At 46.3% G+C, this 17,887-nt stretch overlaps 1 protein-coding gene across 1 annotated transcript in view; it reads left to right on the top strand.

The window, feature by feature from the left end:
• Positions 1 to 478: 478 nt before the first annotated feature.
• Positions 479 to 17,887, top strand: part of LOC311247761 (dynein regulatory complex protein 11-like) — a gene marked incomplete at both ends in the record, with an annotated part of 38,566 nt that continues 21,157 nt past the window's right edge. Inside the window, 7 exons of the mRNA XM_084338763.1 lie at positions 479 to 631; positions 3,077 to 3,288; positions 3,883 to 4,080; positions 9,055 to 9,382; positions 11,987 to 12,109; positions 12,643 to 12,831; positions 13,073 to 13,144. Coding sequence (XP_084194889.1) covers positions 479 to 631; positions 3,077 to 3,288; positions 3,883 to 4,080; positions 9,055 to 9,382; positions 11,987 to 12,109; positions 12,643 to 12,831; positions 13,073 to 13,144 — 1,275 coding nt within the window. The remainder of the gene's footprint in view (positions 632 to 3,076; positions 3,289 to 3,882; positions 4,081 to 9,054; positions 9,383 to 11,986; positions 12,110 to 12,642; positions 12,832 to 13,072; positions 13,145 to 17,887) is intronic.

Genomic DNA, 17,887 nt, shown 5'->3' with positions numbered 1-17,887 from the left:
GCTATTTATTAACAATCGATATCGTATGAAGTGCTATTTATTGACAATTGATCGTATGACATGCTATTTATTGACAATTGATATTACTCTCCTTCATTGTGTGAAGTGTCACCAGGTTGCTGTGAATAAAACCCTGCCCGGTCAAGACTGATTGGGGTTCCTGAGCATGAGGTTGAAGTGGGCTTATAATAATGTTGTCCACTCCTTTTTATGTAATAAATATTATGGTTAAATTAACCTACACTCTTGTGTCTTTCTTAAAGCTAGGAACTTAGCGGGTGTAACATTTGGCGTAGTCAGTAGTCCTAGCTAAGTAAGCATTTATCTTTTCATGGGGGAAGCGGATTACATGTTTTTTTCCTTATTTTTGAGCACGTGAAACGGCAAGAGCAGCGGTGGGCCAGGGCCACGCAGCAGAGAGGATCCAGGGCCATTGTGGTCTTCTCATCAGTTCTCATAGGCCATGGAGCCAGACGCGATGGCGCAGCGCATACAGGAGTTGGAGCAGGAGTTGCAGAGACTGCAGCCAGACGTTCAACCAGGAGCTTCGAGCAGCACTGGGGACAATGTGGAGCCAGCTGCAGAGGCTCAAGGGGGAACACGGTTGGTGTACATCCAGCAGAGTGAAAAGGTACCCAAATTCTCGGGCAATCTGGATAACGCAGACTCGCCTACCCTGGAAGAATGGATTGAACTGATTGAGAACCATATCCAGTTAAAATCGTCTGAAAAAGAAAAAGCTAATTGTGTGTATAACCATTTAGAAGGGGCGGCCCGGGTAGAGGTTAAATATCTTCCCAAACAAGAGAGAGAGACTGTTGGTGGAATAATTCAGATATTGAGAGAAGTGTATGGATGTTCACACTCTCTAATCTCTCTTCAGCGCAGGTTTTTTAACCGCAAACAACGTGAGGGGGAGTCATTGTTGGACTATTCCCATGCCCTTATGTCCCAAATGGATCAGATTGTTCAAACAGACGCACAGGCTAAGCCTAAGTCCCAAAGAGACCTGCGTGACCAATTTTGTGAGGGGGTCAAGGACCATGGTTTGAGTATAAGATTACGAGACAAAATTTGTGTGAACCCTAATTGGAAAATTAGGGATGTACGGAGGGAGGCTGTTGAGTGGACAGCGCAGTGTGAAAAACGGTCATTTAAAAAGGATAATCACTCCCCTCCATTTTCGAATGAAGTCCAGGCACAAGTGTCCTGCGAGCCAATTGAAAATAAATCAAGTTATTCTGAACTGAAAGCCCTCATTGAGGCTCAACAGAGACAATTGGATGTGCTAATGAAAGCATTGCAGCCCTTCAAACAGGAAGGTGGGGCTCAACCTCCATCTAGATTTAGAAGAGCTCCTGCTCCTGATGGAAAGCCTATCTGTTTTCGGTGTGATCAAAGGGGCCATATAGCACGTTACTGCACTGCAGCTCTCCCAAAAACATCCCAGCCCAAAAAGGGACCAGGCCAAGCAGAGGGACGAGAGCCCACTACTACCGAGCAAAGTCATATAAACCCTGAGACTAAGCTTGATTCAGGACGAAATCCATCTGTTATGTCGACACTTGTGAGTGAATGTCCAGTAGTGGAGGTTAAGATGGGGGAAATTGTGGTTCCATCATTATTGGATACTGGGTCCATGGTCACAACGATGACTGAGAGTTTTTTTTAAGAACATTTTGGTCACCTCACCGATGCTCAGTTACGTGAGTGTGCATGGTTAGATCTTCGGGCAGGAAATGGTCTAGAGCTGCCATACCTGGGTTATTTGGAGTTGGACATCACGATTTTGGGAAAATGTATCACGGGCAGGGGTGTCCTGGTAGTCAGAGATGCAGATGACCCTCAAATGCAGCATAAAAAAAGGTTAACCCCGGGAGTACTGGGTATGAATGTAATCAAAGGGTTTTATCAGGAGTTGTTTGTACAGTCTGGCTCTAGTCTTTTTGAGGATCCTAGAGTGACAGAGGCCCCGGAATGGAGACGAGCCCTTAGACACTGCCAAGTGGAGGAGACCATGGCCAATTCCCCTGAGCCCTTCAGAGTCAGAGTGAGAGGTAAGCGGCCATTTTGTGTAGCTGCCGGTACATTAATAATGGTCCCTGTAACATGTCCTAAGGTCCATTCACAGCAGCACATGGAATTATTGGTGGAGCCATTACGGCCAGGTGAGGGGGTACTTCCAGAAGGGCTGTTGGTTTCACCTGCCCTAGTGACAGCTGAAGCAGGGATAACATATGTACCAATCACTAATGTGGGCTACTCTGATGTTTGGCTAACCCCACGCAGGGTCATCGCTACGGTGAGCATGGTAACTATAGTATCAGAACCAGCTCCTCAGGTTGAGTTTCGCAGGGATGTGATTAACAATGAGTGCACAGCATCTGTGTCCCTTCCAGGAACTGAAGCTGGGGGGGGGGCTGACTGGGTTTTGCCTAATTCTTTTGAGGGATTAGATGCATCTGAGCAACAACAAGCGGCAGCTTTGATTAATAAATATAACAGTCTGTTTGCAAAAAGTGAAGCTGATTTGGGCTGTACCAATCTGATTCAGCATGAGATCCCCCTGCTAGATGATGCTCCTGTACGGCAGCCGTACCGTCGCATCATCCCGTCTCAATATGATATGGTGAGGGCCCACATAAAACAACTGCTGGACAGCCAGATCATCAGAGAGAGTTGTAGCCCTTATGCATCACCCATTGTCATGGTACAGAAGAAAGACGGCGGAAACCGAATGTGTGTAGACTATCGTCGCCTCAATGCTAAGACTAGGAAAGATGCGTTCCCTTTGCCACGGATTGAGGAGTCATTAGATGGACTGGTGGGAGCTAAATGGTTTTCAACTCTGGACTTAGCCAGTGGCTACAACCAAGTGGAGGTTGTGGAAAAGGATAGGGCAAAGACGGCATTCTGTACTCCATTCGGTCTATTCGAATTTAATAGGATGTCATTTGGATTGTGCAATGCTCCTAGCACTTTTCAACGCCTTATGGAGCGCATGTTCGGAGATTGCCGTTATCAGTCTGTTTTACTGTACCTTGATGATGTGATTGTGTTCTCTTCCTCTGTTCAGCAGCACATAGAGAGGCTGGAGGAAGTTTTCTCTCGGCTACAGAAGCAGGGGCTCAAGGTAAAGGGTTCTAAATGCCATTTCTTTCAGAGGCAAGTGAAATATCTGGGCCATGTAGTTTCGGCTGAGGGAGTGGCAACAGACCCGGACAAGGTAGCAATTGTGAAGGAGTGGCGGACCCCCACTAATCTGGCCGAGCTCAAATCTTTCCTGGGGTTTGCTAGTTACTATCGGCGCTTTATAGCTGGGTTTGCAAAGATGGCTGCTCCTTTAAATCATGCAGCAGCACAATTGTCCCCAGGCATAAAAAAGGGTAAGACTCCCAGGAAGCCACTGGCCCCGGTCTGGACACCAGAGTGTGAAGAGAATTTTGGCCAGATAAAGACGGCGCTGATCTCTGCACCAGTGTTGGCCTATGCAGATTTTCATAGGCCATTTGTGTTACAGATTGATGCTAGTCATGCGGGGTTGGGGGCAGTACTTTGCCAGGAACATGGAGGGAAGCTCAGGCCTGTCGCTTATGCTAGTAGGGCACTTAAACCTACAGAAAAGAACATGCAGAACTATAGCTCTATGAAACTAGAGTTTCTTGCTCTTAAGTGGGCAGTGTCGGAGAAATTCAGAGGGTATCTGTTAGGGGGTTCCTGCACTGTATATACAGATAACAACCCACTTACCCACCTAGACACAGCTAAACTTGGTGCAGTAGAGCAACGATGGGCAGGCGAGCTGGCTCCATTTAACCTTACTTTAAAATATCGTCCTGGGACTAGGAATGGTAATGCGGATGCCTTGTCTCGCCGGTACAGGGAGCCCAGTACGACTGAGGCCTCGGAGGAGGAAGATGTCTGGGAGGAAGGGCTCTTTGGCATCCAGTCTGACATTTCTGTGCTTCCAGGTTGTTCCAAGGAGAGCCTAGCCGTGTTGCAAGAACAAGATCCAGTTATTGGACCACTGTTGGCCTGTTGGAGAAAAGCCAGGCCACCCGATGCAAAGGAGAGGGAGAGGTTTGGCCAGGGTACCAAGGAGCTTGCACGCCAATGGGGGCGCCTGAGAGAGGAAGGGACAGTGCTGTATCGACAGTGTAAATCTCCTGATGGTGGTAAGGAGATCTATCAGCTTGTACTACCACAGTGTTTACATAAAGATGTGCTCACTCAGCTGCATGATAATCATGGGCATCAGGGGGTGGAGCGGACGTTGCAGCTTGCGCGTTCGCGGTGTTACTGGCCAAATATGTACAGGGATGTCGAGAAATGGTGTCTGCAGTGTGGGAGATGTGTGTTGGCTAAAGCTGTACAGCCAAAAATTAAACCAGTTATGGGCAGTCTACAGGCCTCTAGGCCAGTGGTTCCCAACCTTTTTTGAGTACTGTACCACCAAAGCATTTCAAGCCAACCAAAAGTACCACCTACTACGCAATCAATCGTGGTGATGCCCAGGATGTATAATTAATAAATTAATAGTCTATATATTGTGGCAGACCGGCTGTGTGTGTGTGTGTGTGTGTGTGTGTGTGTGTGTGCGTGTGTGTGTGTGTGTAGCTAAGGTGAAACCTGGGAGTGGAAGAAGGAGAGAAGTGATGAGGAGAGATAGAGAAGAGGAGATTTTTGTCTTTGTGACCCAATGCGACAATTAATGTGACACTTAAATCATATATTCAATCATAACTAATCATATAAATTATAATAGCCATTGTTTAAAGACTAAAAAAAAGTTAGTAACTCACCAATTAATGTGACACTTGAGCCTGTCATACAAGCTAAGAACAGTTGTGTCTTTACCTTGAAGAGAGAGATTCAGCTGGTTGAGTTTGCTGAAAATGTCAGAGAGGTTTCCCAGCCGAGCTACCCAGTCTGTGTCGTCGAACATCGCCACAAGGGGGTGTGTGTGCTCAGACAGAAATGCCCTCACTTCATTGCGCAGCTCGAACAGCTGCTCGCTGTAACGTCTTCCCTCGGGATAACCGTCGGTGTGAAGCAGGAGCTGTTTATGTTCTGAGTCTGACCCACCGTCTTCACAAAGTGACTGAAACAGTCTATGATTCAAAGGCCTGGACTGTATGAAGTTGATCACTTTTACGGCATCATTCAAAACATAATTTAACTCTGGACGCCGTCTGTGCACACATGAGCAGTATTTCCAATCCAGCTTGTGTTGAGAGAAAAAATTGTCAATAACGTTAAAAACGTCCAGTCCAGTAGTTCTCCCCATGAGTTTCTTGCAAAACAGAATGTGCTCGTTCATCTCCAAAGTGTCTTTGTAACGCACAAACGCAATCAGTTGTGCTTCCCCACTGACATCCGTCTATTCATCCAACTGCAAAGCGAACATAATTTATATGCTTTACATTGTTTCTGGATGAACCATCTCGACTCAGCCATTGATCCATAATGATTTTTATCTCAATAAACACCAGCGCTTCAATGAATACCTGACAGCTGACAGACAGTCCGGCGCCGGCGGGCGGGAAGCTGAACTCAGCGCCAATAATAATATAATTATAGCCAGCAAATGATTACTTAATTTGAATGCCCCCAATTTTGGTTACATTATTACAGATTATGCATTATTCATTATGTGGGTACAGTTTTCCTGTACAATTTCTAATAATTTTTTTTTTTTTTTTTTACTTTTCAAAATCTTTTCACGTACCACCTGGGGACCACCCACGTACCACTAGTGGTACGCGTACCACCGGTTGGGAAACACTGCTCTAGGCCACATGAAATCCTGGCTATAGATTTCACCATGTTGGAACTAGCTTCAAATGGAAGAGAAAATGTGCTGGTCTTAACAGATGTGTTTTCCAAATACACCCAGGCCATTCCCACTAAAGATCAGCGGGCCAGTACCGTAGCTGATGTTCTGGTTAAACAGTGGTTTAATTTGTTTGGTCCTCCTGAACGTATCCATTCAGATCAAGGAAGAAACTTTGAGAGTGGGTTGGTCAGGCAGTTATGCAAGGTCTACAAGATTCGCAAGTCTCGTACTACCCCTTACCACCCTCAGGGAAATGGTCAGTGTGAAAGATATAATCGCACATTACATGATTTGTTGCGCACACTGCCCCCAGACCAGAAGAGATATTGGCCGCGGCACCTTCCTCAGTTAACCTATGCCTAGAACACCACCGTGCATCAGTCCACTGGCATGACTCCCTACTTTTTAATGTTTGGCCGGGAGCCCCGACTCCCTGTGGATTTTTTGCTAGGGGAGGGGTTAGAGGAGGCAGAGCAGGGTCTAGAGGACTGGGTAAAGGAGCACCAGGAGTCACTGGAGGGAGCGTATAGCCATGTACGACAGCGCCTGGCTACAAGGAGAGAGTACAGAGATAAGAAACAGGAAGAGCAAGTGAGAGATCCATTTATAGGGGAGGGAGACCTTGTATATGTCCGTAACCATGGGGTGAAGGGTCGTAACAAGATTCAGGATGTCTGGGAACCGACCCCTTACCGGGTGGTACAGTGCCCCGCAGAACGTGGTGTAGTCTACTCCATCACCCCTGCAGTTCAGGATGGTCCGGTACGGCATGTCCACCGGACTGAGATGAGAGGTATGCCCATAGGTGGGTTGAGGCCTGATACAGGCCATGATTTGGGGGAAGAGCAGGAGGAGCAGGGGGATGGAGGAGACAATGGGGTGGAGGATACAGATGTTACATTGACCGAAGGACGGCCGTTGGAGTCATATAGTGAGGGGTCAATGTCAGAATCCGAGCTTGGTCCAGAGGATGATGTGTTGGAAGGAGGGGATGGTGACTTGGAGACAGATTTCCCAGTGGTGGTGGAAGGCCTCAGGAAGTCTAATAGGAGTACTGCAGGCAAACACGATAATCCGTTTAGACTCCCTAAATCTGCAGTTTAAGGTTTTCCCCAAGTAGTAGATTGTATTGGTATATCGTCGGGACGCCGATACATTTGGAGGGGGTGTATGTGACGGGTGGCATTAATGAGAAAGGAGGAGGGGCCTCAATGAGCCAGGTTCCGTTATAGGGGGCTACCTGCGGGAGGAACGTTAGTTGGAATTGTTTGTTGCGGCCGGTGCAGTGAGGTAGGTGCACACCTCACTCCGGAATGCAGGAACAAGCATTACACGCTAAGATCACTTGCCTGGTTCCCAGCGGGATTGAAAGTAGTCGGTAGGATTATAGGACCACCGACGAACCAGAGCACCAGTGGTCCAGCTGCTCTTGCCGTGAAACACTTTTAGTATATATTGTTTGGTAGTTTAATATAATGTCTAATCCGCCCGGGCCAATGGGCCGGTAGATGGGCAAAAAGAATTGGGTCTTGCCCTTGGGCCAGATTAGTTTTCTTTACATGTATGTTTGTTTGTTTATTTGTGTGTCCGTTTCCCCCCCACCATAACACCAACCCATGTACAAGGTACCTCTCTCAGACGTGAACACGGGCAGGCTTAGTGTGCCATTATCATATGGATGCCGTGATTATGCACAGTTTGCACAAGTTGAATCAGGATGGTAGGATATCTGTTTACTTCATTGTGAGAAGTTTGACATCCCTTTTTATACAGTTCTTGACGTGGTATTTATTGATGTGTGATAAAGTTTCCTTCATTTTGTGAAGTGCTATTTATTAACAATCGATATCGTATGAAGTGCTATTTATTGACAATTGATCGTATGACATGCTATTTATTGACAATTGATATTACTCTCCTTCATTGTGTGAAGTGTCACCAGGTTGCTGTGAATAAAACCCTGCCCGGTCAAGACTGATTGGGGTTCCTGAGCATGAGGTTGAAGTGGGCTTATAATAATGTTGTCCACTCCTTTTATGTAATAAATATTATGGTTAAATTAACCTACACTCTTGTGTCTTTCTTAAAGCTAAGAACTTAGCGGGTGTAACATATATATTTAGATTCTAGTGTTTATTGTAACCATATTTATTGTAATGTATAATATAACTGATATTCAGGTCATATTACAGACCCTCATCTGCACCTTTGATCACACTGCCTACTTGCTCATATGCTTATATTCAGAGTTAATTATATTGTTTACACTGCCTATTTTTACCTTTCTACTGTACTATAATATTTATTGCCTGTATTTATGTCTTACTATTACCATGCCGGGCAGCGTGTCTTTTACCAACAAACTTGCAGTTCCGTGTTCGGGTTCTGCGATCTGATTGGCCACTGACGTACGCTCTCTCTACGCCCAAACAGCGCGTTACGCTAGTTCTGCCTCTAACCTCTAACAGCCTGCAGCCTGCTAGCATTATCGATTTCATATCAATCGAAATAACGTATTGTTTTCATCTCTCTATATTAACATGATTCCATCAACACAACATAAATGTTCAAAACACGACAAGACAGTTTGCATCACTTCCCACGGTTCTCTGCACTTATTCTACCGGTAGTGCGGTAGTTGTTGCCACGGTATTGGGTCGTTGGGTGACCAGACCACCGCCCCGCGAGACTTATTTCCTGTGCGCCTAAAATTCTACCTGGTCTCGTCCCATGGGGCTCGCAGGACGGTGGTCTGGGGCTCGCGGGACGTGGTCTGGGGCTCGCGGGGCGGTGGTCTGGGGCTCGCAGGACGGTCCACACACCGCTATCAGTGTTCTTCTTCCCCGCCAATGAAGTATTCACCCAAAGACCCAATACCGTGGCAACAACTACCGCACTACCGGTAGAATAAGTGCAGAGAACCGTGGGAAGTGATGCAAACTGTCTTGTCGTGTTTTGAACATTTATGTTATGAAATCGATAATGCTAGCAGGCTGCAGGCTGTTAGAGGTTAGAGGCAGAACTAGCGTAACACGCTGTTTGGGCGTAGAGAGAGCGTACGTCAGTGGCCAATCAGATCGCAGAACCCGAGCGCGGAACTGCAAGTTTGTTGCCCATACCTGTACCCCCCCCCCCCCCGCCCCCATACTGCTATAATGCCTAAATTCCCCCAAGGGGATCAGTAAAGGAATATCTGATCTCATCTTATCTCTTTCCAGTGCGTACAACAAGCAATGGGCAGAAGCCCAAGTGGAGCTGAGCAGTCTGCTGACTCAGGAGCTCCCTGTCGAGCCCCCTCGTCCAGAAAAGGACCGGGTGGTGTTCGTCCAGCGCGTGGCCACCCTCTACGTACGTTACATTCAAATCTTCTGGCAGCTGGAGGAGGCCTACGACCAGGTGGTCCACCCCCAGAAGAGACGCGTGATCCGGGGGGTCCTGGAGGGCGTGATGGGGAGAGTGCTGGAGCTCAAGCACGAGATGGTGGAGAAAGAGTTCTCGGAGTACCACTACCTGGATGATGTGGTCCAGGATCTGAAACTCACACCTGTGAGTCTCAGCAGTCAATAATAATAATACACTTTATTTGTATAGCACCTTTCATACAAGAAGTGCTTCACAGCAGTAAAAAAAAGACATAGGCAAAAATGTGCACAAAATTGGCAGATCAAGAGCAATGCATGTGTGACCCGTGTGATCTCGCTCTGCATTGTGTTTCGATTCGACCCCTGTTAAGGGATCGCCCTGAGTGGGAGTTGAACCCCGGCCTCGCGCGCCGCGGGCGGCATCACAGACCACCGTACCAAGAGGTGAATTCACTTTTTTTTTTTTTTTTTTTTGTCTTTTCCCCCTCCATTTTCCTCCGATTTTCTCCCATCCCAATGTTAGTCGTATGCCAATTCCCAGTCCCTTCCTGGTCGCTGCGCACTTACCCCCCACAGTCAGATCATCTGGGAGAGTGGAGGCTACCACGTGCTTCCTCCGACACACGTCCAGCCAATCACCGCTTCTTTTCACCTGGCAGCGCGGATTCTCATTGAGAGGGCATAGCGTGTGGGAGGACCACACTATCCCCCTCAAGTCCAATCCGCGCTTAGCAGGCGCCCCGACCGAACTGTGGGAGTCGCTGTTTACAACGACCCGGACCCACCCCGCCAGCTTCTCCCACCCTCTAATACAGCCAATTGTATTGGTGCAGACGGCCAGCCAAGCTGGTGACAACCCCGGAGCTGTGAGCTGGATTCGAACAGGCGAATCCAGCTCACAGCTCCGGGGCTGGTGACGAACGCAATCTCCGCTCGGCCACCTAACCGCCTGAGGTGAATTCACTTCTAAGTACTGGGTCTGGATGCCTCTGGGGAGTGAGTTTACTTGCAGTACCGCTTAACGTCCACAGCCACTTCACTATACAAGTCCCTCGTGACTGTGGATAGACATGCGGTACCTCCGTTACACATGAAGTGCAGACATAAAACAAGTATACAATGAGCATAAAATAGACAGCAGCAAAATAGACAAATTCAAGGTAAGGCATAGAACATTAAATCACATAGTTTTTCACATTAGGATCTAACATCTTAATAGGCCTCTTTGTTTATGGTTTAATTATCACTGATAGGCCTACTCATAATATAGACAATTACATTAAAAAAAAATTTAATTATGTTTTTGGTAGATTTTTATTTGTTTGTACTACCGGGCAGTCCGGTAGAGGGAGAGAGAGAGGAAGAACGGGAGACAGAGCGGGGGGAAGACATTCGGCAAAGGACGCCGGGTCCGGGATTTGAACCCCAGTCAGCCGCTTTGCGATGCAGTGCGTTACATGGGTCGCCACTTGGGTGCACAACAATTAACATTTTTAATAAAAGAGTAAAATATAATAGACAAGAGTAAAATAGTGCAGTGCAATAAAATAGTTAGTAAAATAGAATAGACAGAATAAAATAATGCAATAGTGCAGTGCCCACGCTTTACAGAACAGTTTAAACAATTACAATTACTGTTTAAACAGTTTAAAACCCAGTCTTTCATAGTTTAAAACCTGATCTACTTACAGTATTTCCTCCTGTTTGATACCCACACAGTTTAAAACCTGACAGTCTTTCTTGCTTGATACCCACACAGCCCAAAACCTGACAGTCTTTCCTCCTGTTTGATACCAGATAGTCTCCTGTTTGATACCCACACAGTTTAACAATCAACATAAATATTTAATTTAATTTAAACCTTTATTTAAACTCGAAAGGCAACTGAGGTTTCCCTCATTTACAGTCACGTCGAGTGTACATACAGAAATAAGCAAAGAAAAGGGCATATAAAATCACACAGCACATAAAATCATAACAATAAGACAACACGGCGAGTAAGGATAAAAGTAGTAAGGATAACAAATCTATTAAAACACATACAACTTGATTGACAAAGGTTGGAGATCAAGGTTTTAAACTCTGCACCAGAGGGGAGAATCTCAAGCTTTAAGGACTGTTGGAGTTCATTCCATGAGCTAGGGGCATCATAGCAAAATGCATATTTACCCTGTTTACGAGCAAACTGGACCTTAAGGACCAGCCAGTCACTAGAATGGGATCCATAGGTACCAACATTCCATTCCAATAATGATTTTGTATAAGGAGGTAGCTTACCAAAAATGGCCTTAAAAATGAACAAATACCAGTGTTTTTTTGCGCCTCTCCATCAGAGAGGACCAACCAACCTTCTTATAAAGGACACAGGGATGAGTGTTGTATCTATCATTATCTGTATGTCATGTATGTCATATATGTTATGATGAATTGAAAATGGGGGACCCTGATGTAAACAAGACGAAAGCCTTTCTCTGGTCTGCATCCCCTTAACAATTGTATTGTACCCATTCTGCAATCTGTTAATACAATTTTAAATCAATCAATCAATTAGTGATGAATCTGAGGGCAGAATAATATACAGAGTCCAGGGATTTAAATATCATAAAGGTGCTGTCTTGGGGGCAGAAGTGACCAGCAGTCCCCGTTCACTTAACATACTTCATAACCAGGCAGGGACTGTAAAGGTTGGCTCATGGTAATGCCCTTCCCCAAAAAAGAAGGAATGCTATATAGATTCTTCAATCGCCACGAAACCATGAGAGCTGTTGTCTTTGATTTCCCCTTATAGGCAGACATAGAGATCCCTATCCCTCGCTATTTCATCAGTGAACGCAGCGAAATGCTACAGGAGCGAAGGGCGATGTTAAAGGACATCCTCAACAGGATGGAAGGTACTCCAGAGAGACCCCAAGTGAGTTCTACACTGGCTACAGTTCAGTCGAGGGAAAAAACAACATACTGTACTTGATCATGTTATTTACTATTTACTTGGTCATTCATTCAAAAATAAGATTACAGTATTTTTACAGTATAATCTACATCAGGGGTTCTCAAATTTCTTTTTATACCACACCCCCATTTTATTTAGGATTCTTTTTGGCGACCCCACACTTAAGGTATCGTGTCATTTCAATGTGGAATTAAGGAATATCAAAATAAAAGCACATGTTTTTGACTTTGATCATGCATATTTATTAGACAATTATATTACAGCACTATGTTATCAATACAAATTTATAAAACGAGGCATATTTAGCCAAAATATGTTGCCAGAACATACAAAAATATATAAAAAAATGTATTTCTTGTATTAAAGAAAATTACTTGCCAATGCGCTGTCACCTACCCACGACCCCACTTTGGGTCGCGACCCGTAGTTTGAGAACCACTGATCTACATATTACTACAGTATCAGTTTACCACTTCTTCTATTGTCCCTGTCAGTCTGTAGCATTAACAATGGACCTGGAGGAGGCGGTTAGGATCATCCAGGTAGCAGAGAGAGCTCGCCAGGGGCGCACCAGGGCCATGTTCATGAAGGAGATCCACAGGGGAAAGGAGAGGCAGAGCTGGGACCGTGACAGGGATCTGGGGGCAGCTGCTATTGACTCGGCTGTGGTCTGCATCCAGAAGGTACTGTGTGCACCGTGCTCATCAGGGGGGGTAGTGTAGCTACATCACTATGTACATTACCCCTCCCTCCCCCCCTCCCCCCCTCCCTCCCTCCCTCCCTCCCTCCCTCCCTCCCTCCCTCCCTCCCTCCCTCCCTCGCTAGATACAGATAATCACATGGTTTCATAGACATGAGCTCTGAGATGTACAACTTCTCATTGTACGAGATACAAATGATGACAAATGAAGACTTCATTCTCAGGTGTGGAAAGGCTACATACAGAGGAAGAGGACCTTAAAGGAACGTGAGGAAGAGCTGATATTTCTGGGCATGGTGAGTTAAACAGACGTGACGCTGGTTGTCTCTGGTGAGTTAAACAGACGTGACACTGGTTGTGTCTGGTGAGTTAAACAGACATGACACTGGTTGTCTCTGGTGAGTTAAACAGACGTGACACTGGTTGTGTCTGGTGAGTTAAACAGACGTGACACTGGTTGTCTCTGGTGAGTTAAACAGACGTGACACTGGTTGTGTCTGGTGAGTTAAACAGACGTGACGCTGGTTGTCTCTGGTGAGTTAAACAGACGTGACACTGGTTGTGTCTGGTGAGTTAAACAGACGTGACACTGGTTGTCTCTGGTGAGTTAAACAGACGTGACACTGGTTGTGTCTGGTGAGTTAAACAGACGTGACACTGGTTGTGTCTGGTGAGTTAAACAGACGTGACACTGGTTGTGTCTGGTGAGTTAAACAGACGTGACACTGGTTGTGTCTGGTGAGTTAAACAGACGTGACACTGGTTGTCTCTGGTGAGTTAAACAGACGTGACACTGGTTGTGTCTGGTGAGTTAAACAGACGTGACACTGGTTGTGTCTGGTGAGTTAAACAGACGTGACACTGGTTGTGTCTGGTGAGTTAAACAGACGTGACACTGGTTGTCTCTGGTGAGTTAAACAGACGTGACACTGGTTGTCTCTGGTGAGTTAAACAGACGTGACACTGGTTGTGTCTGGTGAGTTAAACAGACGTGACACTGGTTGTCTCTGGTGAGTTAAACAGACATGACACTGGTTGTCTCTAGTGAGTTAAACAGACGTGACACTGGTTGTGTCTGGTGAGTTAAACAGACGTGACACTGGTTGTCTCTGGTGAGTTAAACATACGTGACACTGGTTGTCTCTGGTGAGTTAAACAGACGTGACACTGGTTGTCTCTGGTGAGTTAAACAGACGTGACACTGGTTGTGTCTGGTGAGTTAAACAGACATGACACTGGTTGTGTCTGGTGAGTTAAACAGACGTGACACTGGTTGTCTCTGGTGAGTTAAACAGACGTGACACTGGTTGTGTCTGGTGAGTTAAACAGACGTGACACTGGTTGTCTCTGGTGAGTTAAACAGACGTGACACTGGTTGTGTCTGGTGAGTTAAACAGACGTGACACTGGTTGTGTCTGGTGAGTTAAACAGACGTGACACTGGTTGTGTCTGGTGAGTTAAACAGACGTGACACTGGTTGTCTCTGGTGAGTTAAACAGACGTGACACTGGTTGTGTCTGGTGAGTTAAACAGACATAACACTGGTTGTCTCTGGTGAGTTAAACAGACACGACACTGGTTGTGTCTGGTGAGTTAAACAGACGTGACACTGGTTGTGTCTGGTGAGTTAAACAGACGTGACGCTGGTTGTCTCTGGTGAGTTAAACAGACATGACACTGGTTGTGTCTGGTGAGTTAAACAGACGTGACACTGGTTGTGTCTGGTGAGTTAAACAGACACGACACTGGTTGTGTCTGGTGAGTTAAACAGACGTGACACTGGTTGTGTCTGGTGAGTTAAACAGACGTGACACTGGTTGTCTCTGGTGAGTTAAACAGACGTGACACTGGTTGTCTCTGGTGAGTTAAACAGACGTGACGCTGGTTGTGTCTGGTGAGTTAAACAGACGTGACACTGGTTGTCTCTGGTGAGTTAAACAGACGTGACGCTGGTTGTGTCTGGTGAGTTAAACAGACGTGACGCTGGTTGTCTCTGGTGAGTTAAACAGACATGACGCTGGTTGTCTCTGGTGAGTTAAACAGACGTGACACTGGTTGTCTCTGGTGAGTTAAACAGACATGACACTGGTTGTCTCTGGTGAGTTAAACAGACGTGACACTAGTTGTGTCTGGTGAGTTAAACAGACGTGACACTGGTTGTCTCTGGTGAGTTAAACAGACGTGACACTGGTTGTCTCTGGTGAGTTAAACAGACATGACACTGGTTGTCTCTGGTGAGTTAAACAGACGTGACTCTAGTTGTGTCTGGTGAGTTAAACAGACGTGACACTGGTTGTCTCTGGTGAGTTAAACAGACATGACACTGGTTGTCTCTGGTGAGTTAAACAGACATGACACTGGTTGTGTCTGGTGAGTTAAACAGACGTGACACTGGTTGTGTCTGGTGAGTTAAACAGACGTGACACTGGTTGTCTTTGGTGAGTTAAACAGACGTGACGCTGGTTGTGTCTGGTGAGTTAAACAGACATGACACTGGTTGTCTCTGGTGAGTTAAACAGACGTGACACTGGTTGTGTCTGGTGAGTTAAACAGACGTGACGCTGGTTGTCTCTGGTGAGTTAAACAGACATGACACTGGTTGTCTCTGGTGAGTTAAACAGACGTGACACTGGTTGTCTCTGGTGAGTTAAACAGACATGACACTGGTTGTGTCTGGTGAGTTAAACAGACGTGACACTGGTTGTCTCTGGTGAGTTAAACAGACGTGACACTGGTTGTGTCTGGTGAGTTAAACAGACGTGACGCTGGTTGTCTCTGGTGAGTTAAACAGACATGACACTGGTTGTCTCTGGTGAGTTAAACAGACGTGACACTGGTTGTGTCTGGTGAGTTAAACAGACGTGACACTGGTTGTGTCTGGTGAGTTAAACAGAGGTGACACTGGTTGTGTCTGGTGAGTTAAACAGACGTGACACTGGTTGTGTCTGGTGAGTTAAACAGACGTGACACTGGTTGTCTCTGGTGAGTTAAACAGACGTGACACTGGTTGTGTCTGGTGAGTTAAACAGACATGACACTGGTTGTCTCTGGTGAGTTAAACAGACGTGACGCTGGTTGTCTCTGGTGAGTTAAACAGACGTGACACTGGTTGTGTCTGGTGAGTTAAACAGACGTGACACTGGTTGTCTCTGGTGAGTTAAACAGACGTGACACTGGTTGTCTCTGGTGAGTTAAACAGACGTGACACTGGTTGTCTCTGGTGAGTTAAACAGACGTGACACTGGTTGTCTCTGGTGAGTTAAACAGACGTGACACTGGTTGTGTCTGGTGAGTTAAACAGACATGACACTGGTTGTGTCTGGTGAGTTAAACAGACGTGACGCTGGTTGTGTCTGGTGAGTTAAACAGACGTGACACTGGTTGTCTCTGGTGAGTTAAACAGACATGACACTGGTTGTGTCTGGTGAGTTAAACAGACATGACACTGGTTGTCTCTGGTGAGTTAAACAGACGTGACACTGGTTGTGTCTGGTGAGTTAAACAGACATGACACTGGTTGTGTCTGGTGAGTTAAACAGACGTGACGCTGGTTGTGTCTGGTGAGTTAAACAGACGTGACACTGGTTGTGTCTGGTGAGTTAAACAGACATGACACTGGTTGTGTCTGGTGAGTTAAACAGACACGACACTGGTAGTCTCTGGTGAGTTAAACAGACGTGACACTGGTTGTCTCTGGTGAGTTAAACAGACATGACACTGGTTGTGTCTGGTGAGTTAAACAGACACGACACTGGTAGTCTCTGGTGAGTTAAACAGACATGACACTGGTTGTCTCTGGTGAGTTAAACAGACGTGACACTGGTTGTCTCTGGTGAGTTAAACAGACATGACAATGGTTGTCTCTGGTGAGTTAAACAGACATGACACTGGTTGTGTCTGGTGAGTTAAACAGACGTGACACTGGTTGTCTCTGGTGAGTTAAACAGACGTGACACTGGTTGTGTCTGGTGAGTTAAACAGACGTGACACTGGTTGTGTCTGGTGAGTTAAACAGACGTGACGCTGGTTGTGTCTGGTGAGTTAAACAGACGTGACACTGGTTGTGTCTGGTGAGTTAAACAGACGTGACACTGGTTGTCTCTGGTGAGTTAAACAGACGTGACACTGGTTGTCTCTGGTGAGTTAAACAGACGTGACGCTGGTTGTGTCTGGTGAGTTAAACAGACGTGACACTGGTTGTCTCTGGTGAGTTAAACAGACATGACGCTGGTTGTGTCTGGTGAGTTAAACAGACGTGACGCTGGTTGTCTCTGGTGAGTTAAACAGACATGACGCTGGTTGTCTCTGGTGAGTTAAACAGACGTGACACTGGTTGTCTCTGGTGAGTTAAACAGACATGACACTGGTTGTCTCTGGTGAGTTAAACAGACGTGACCCTAGTTGTGTCTGGTGAGTTAAACAGACGTGACACTGGTTGTCTCTGGTGAGTTAAACAGACATGACACTGGTTGTGTCTGGTGAGTTAAACAGACGTGACACTGGTTGTGTCTGGTGAGTTAAACAGACGTGACACTGGTTGTCTCTGGTGAGTTAAACAGACGTGACGCTGGTTGTGTCTGGTGAGTTAAACAGACATGACACTGGTTCTGTATCGTTAGGGCTCAGCTTGGCTTCGCCTTCTGCACTATCTCGCGTACGTGCACGCGTACTGAATAAACCACAAATGTACCTCTAATACCAGTATTAGTCTGACCACACCCCTCATCAGCTTACCTTCATAAGCAGGTGTGTGGTCACCTGCTCTCCTCCTTCTCGCTTTCACCACAAGGAAGTGCCTCGGTAGTACCCCACTTGACGTGTCGTTGATAAGTTGAAAAGAGTTGTGACTAGGTTTACATTGTGCCTAACCTTTTTCTTCTCTCACTTGTTTATATAAGAAAAAGGTTTGGGTCATAATGTATTCCGCGGAGAGTAGACCCGCTAGACCTACTCTTCACCACCGATTCTCCATTCCCGCCTCCGTCGTGCGTTCCGGTGCTGGGCTGTTGCCACTCTCGTGGTTGCCGACCCAGCCCGGG

Source organism: Notolepis coatsorum, assembly GCF_963971535.1.
Source record: "Notolepis coatsorum genome assembly, contig: SCAFFOLD_1278, whole genome shotgun sequence".
NCBI classification, from domain to species: domain Eukaryota; kingdom Metazoa; phylum Chordata; class Actinopteri; order Aulopiformes; family Paralepididae; genus Notolepis; species Notolepis coatsorum.
The sequence above is the reverse complement of the archived record's forward strand: the minus strand, read 5'-3'. Positions and strand labels throughout refer to the sequence as shown.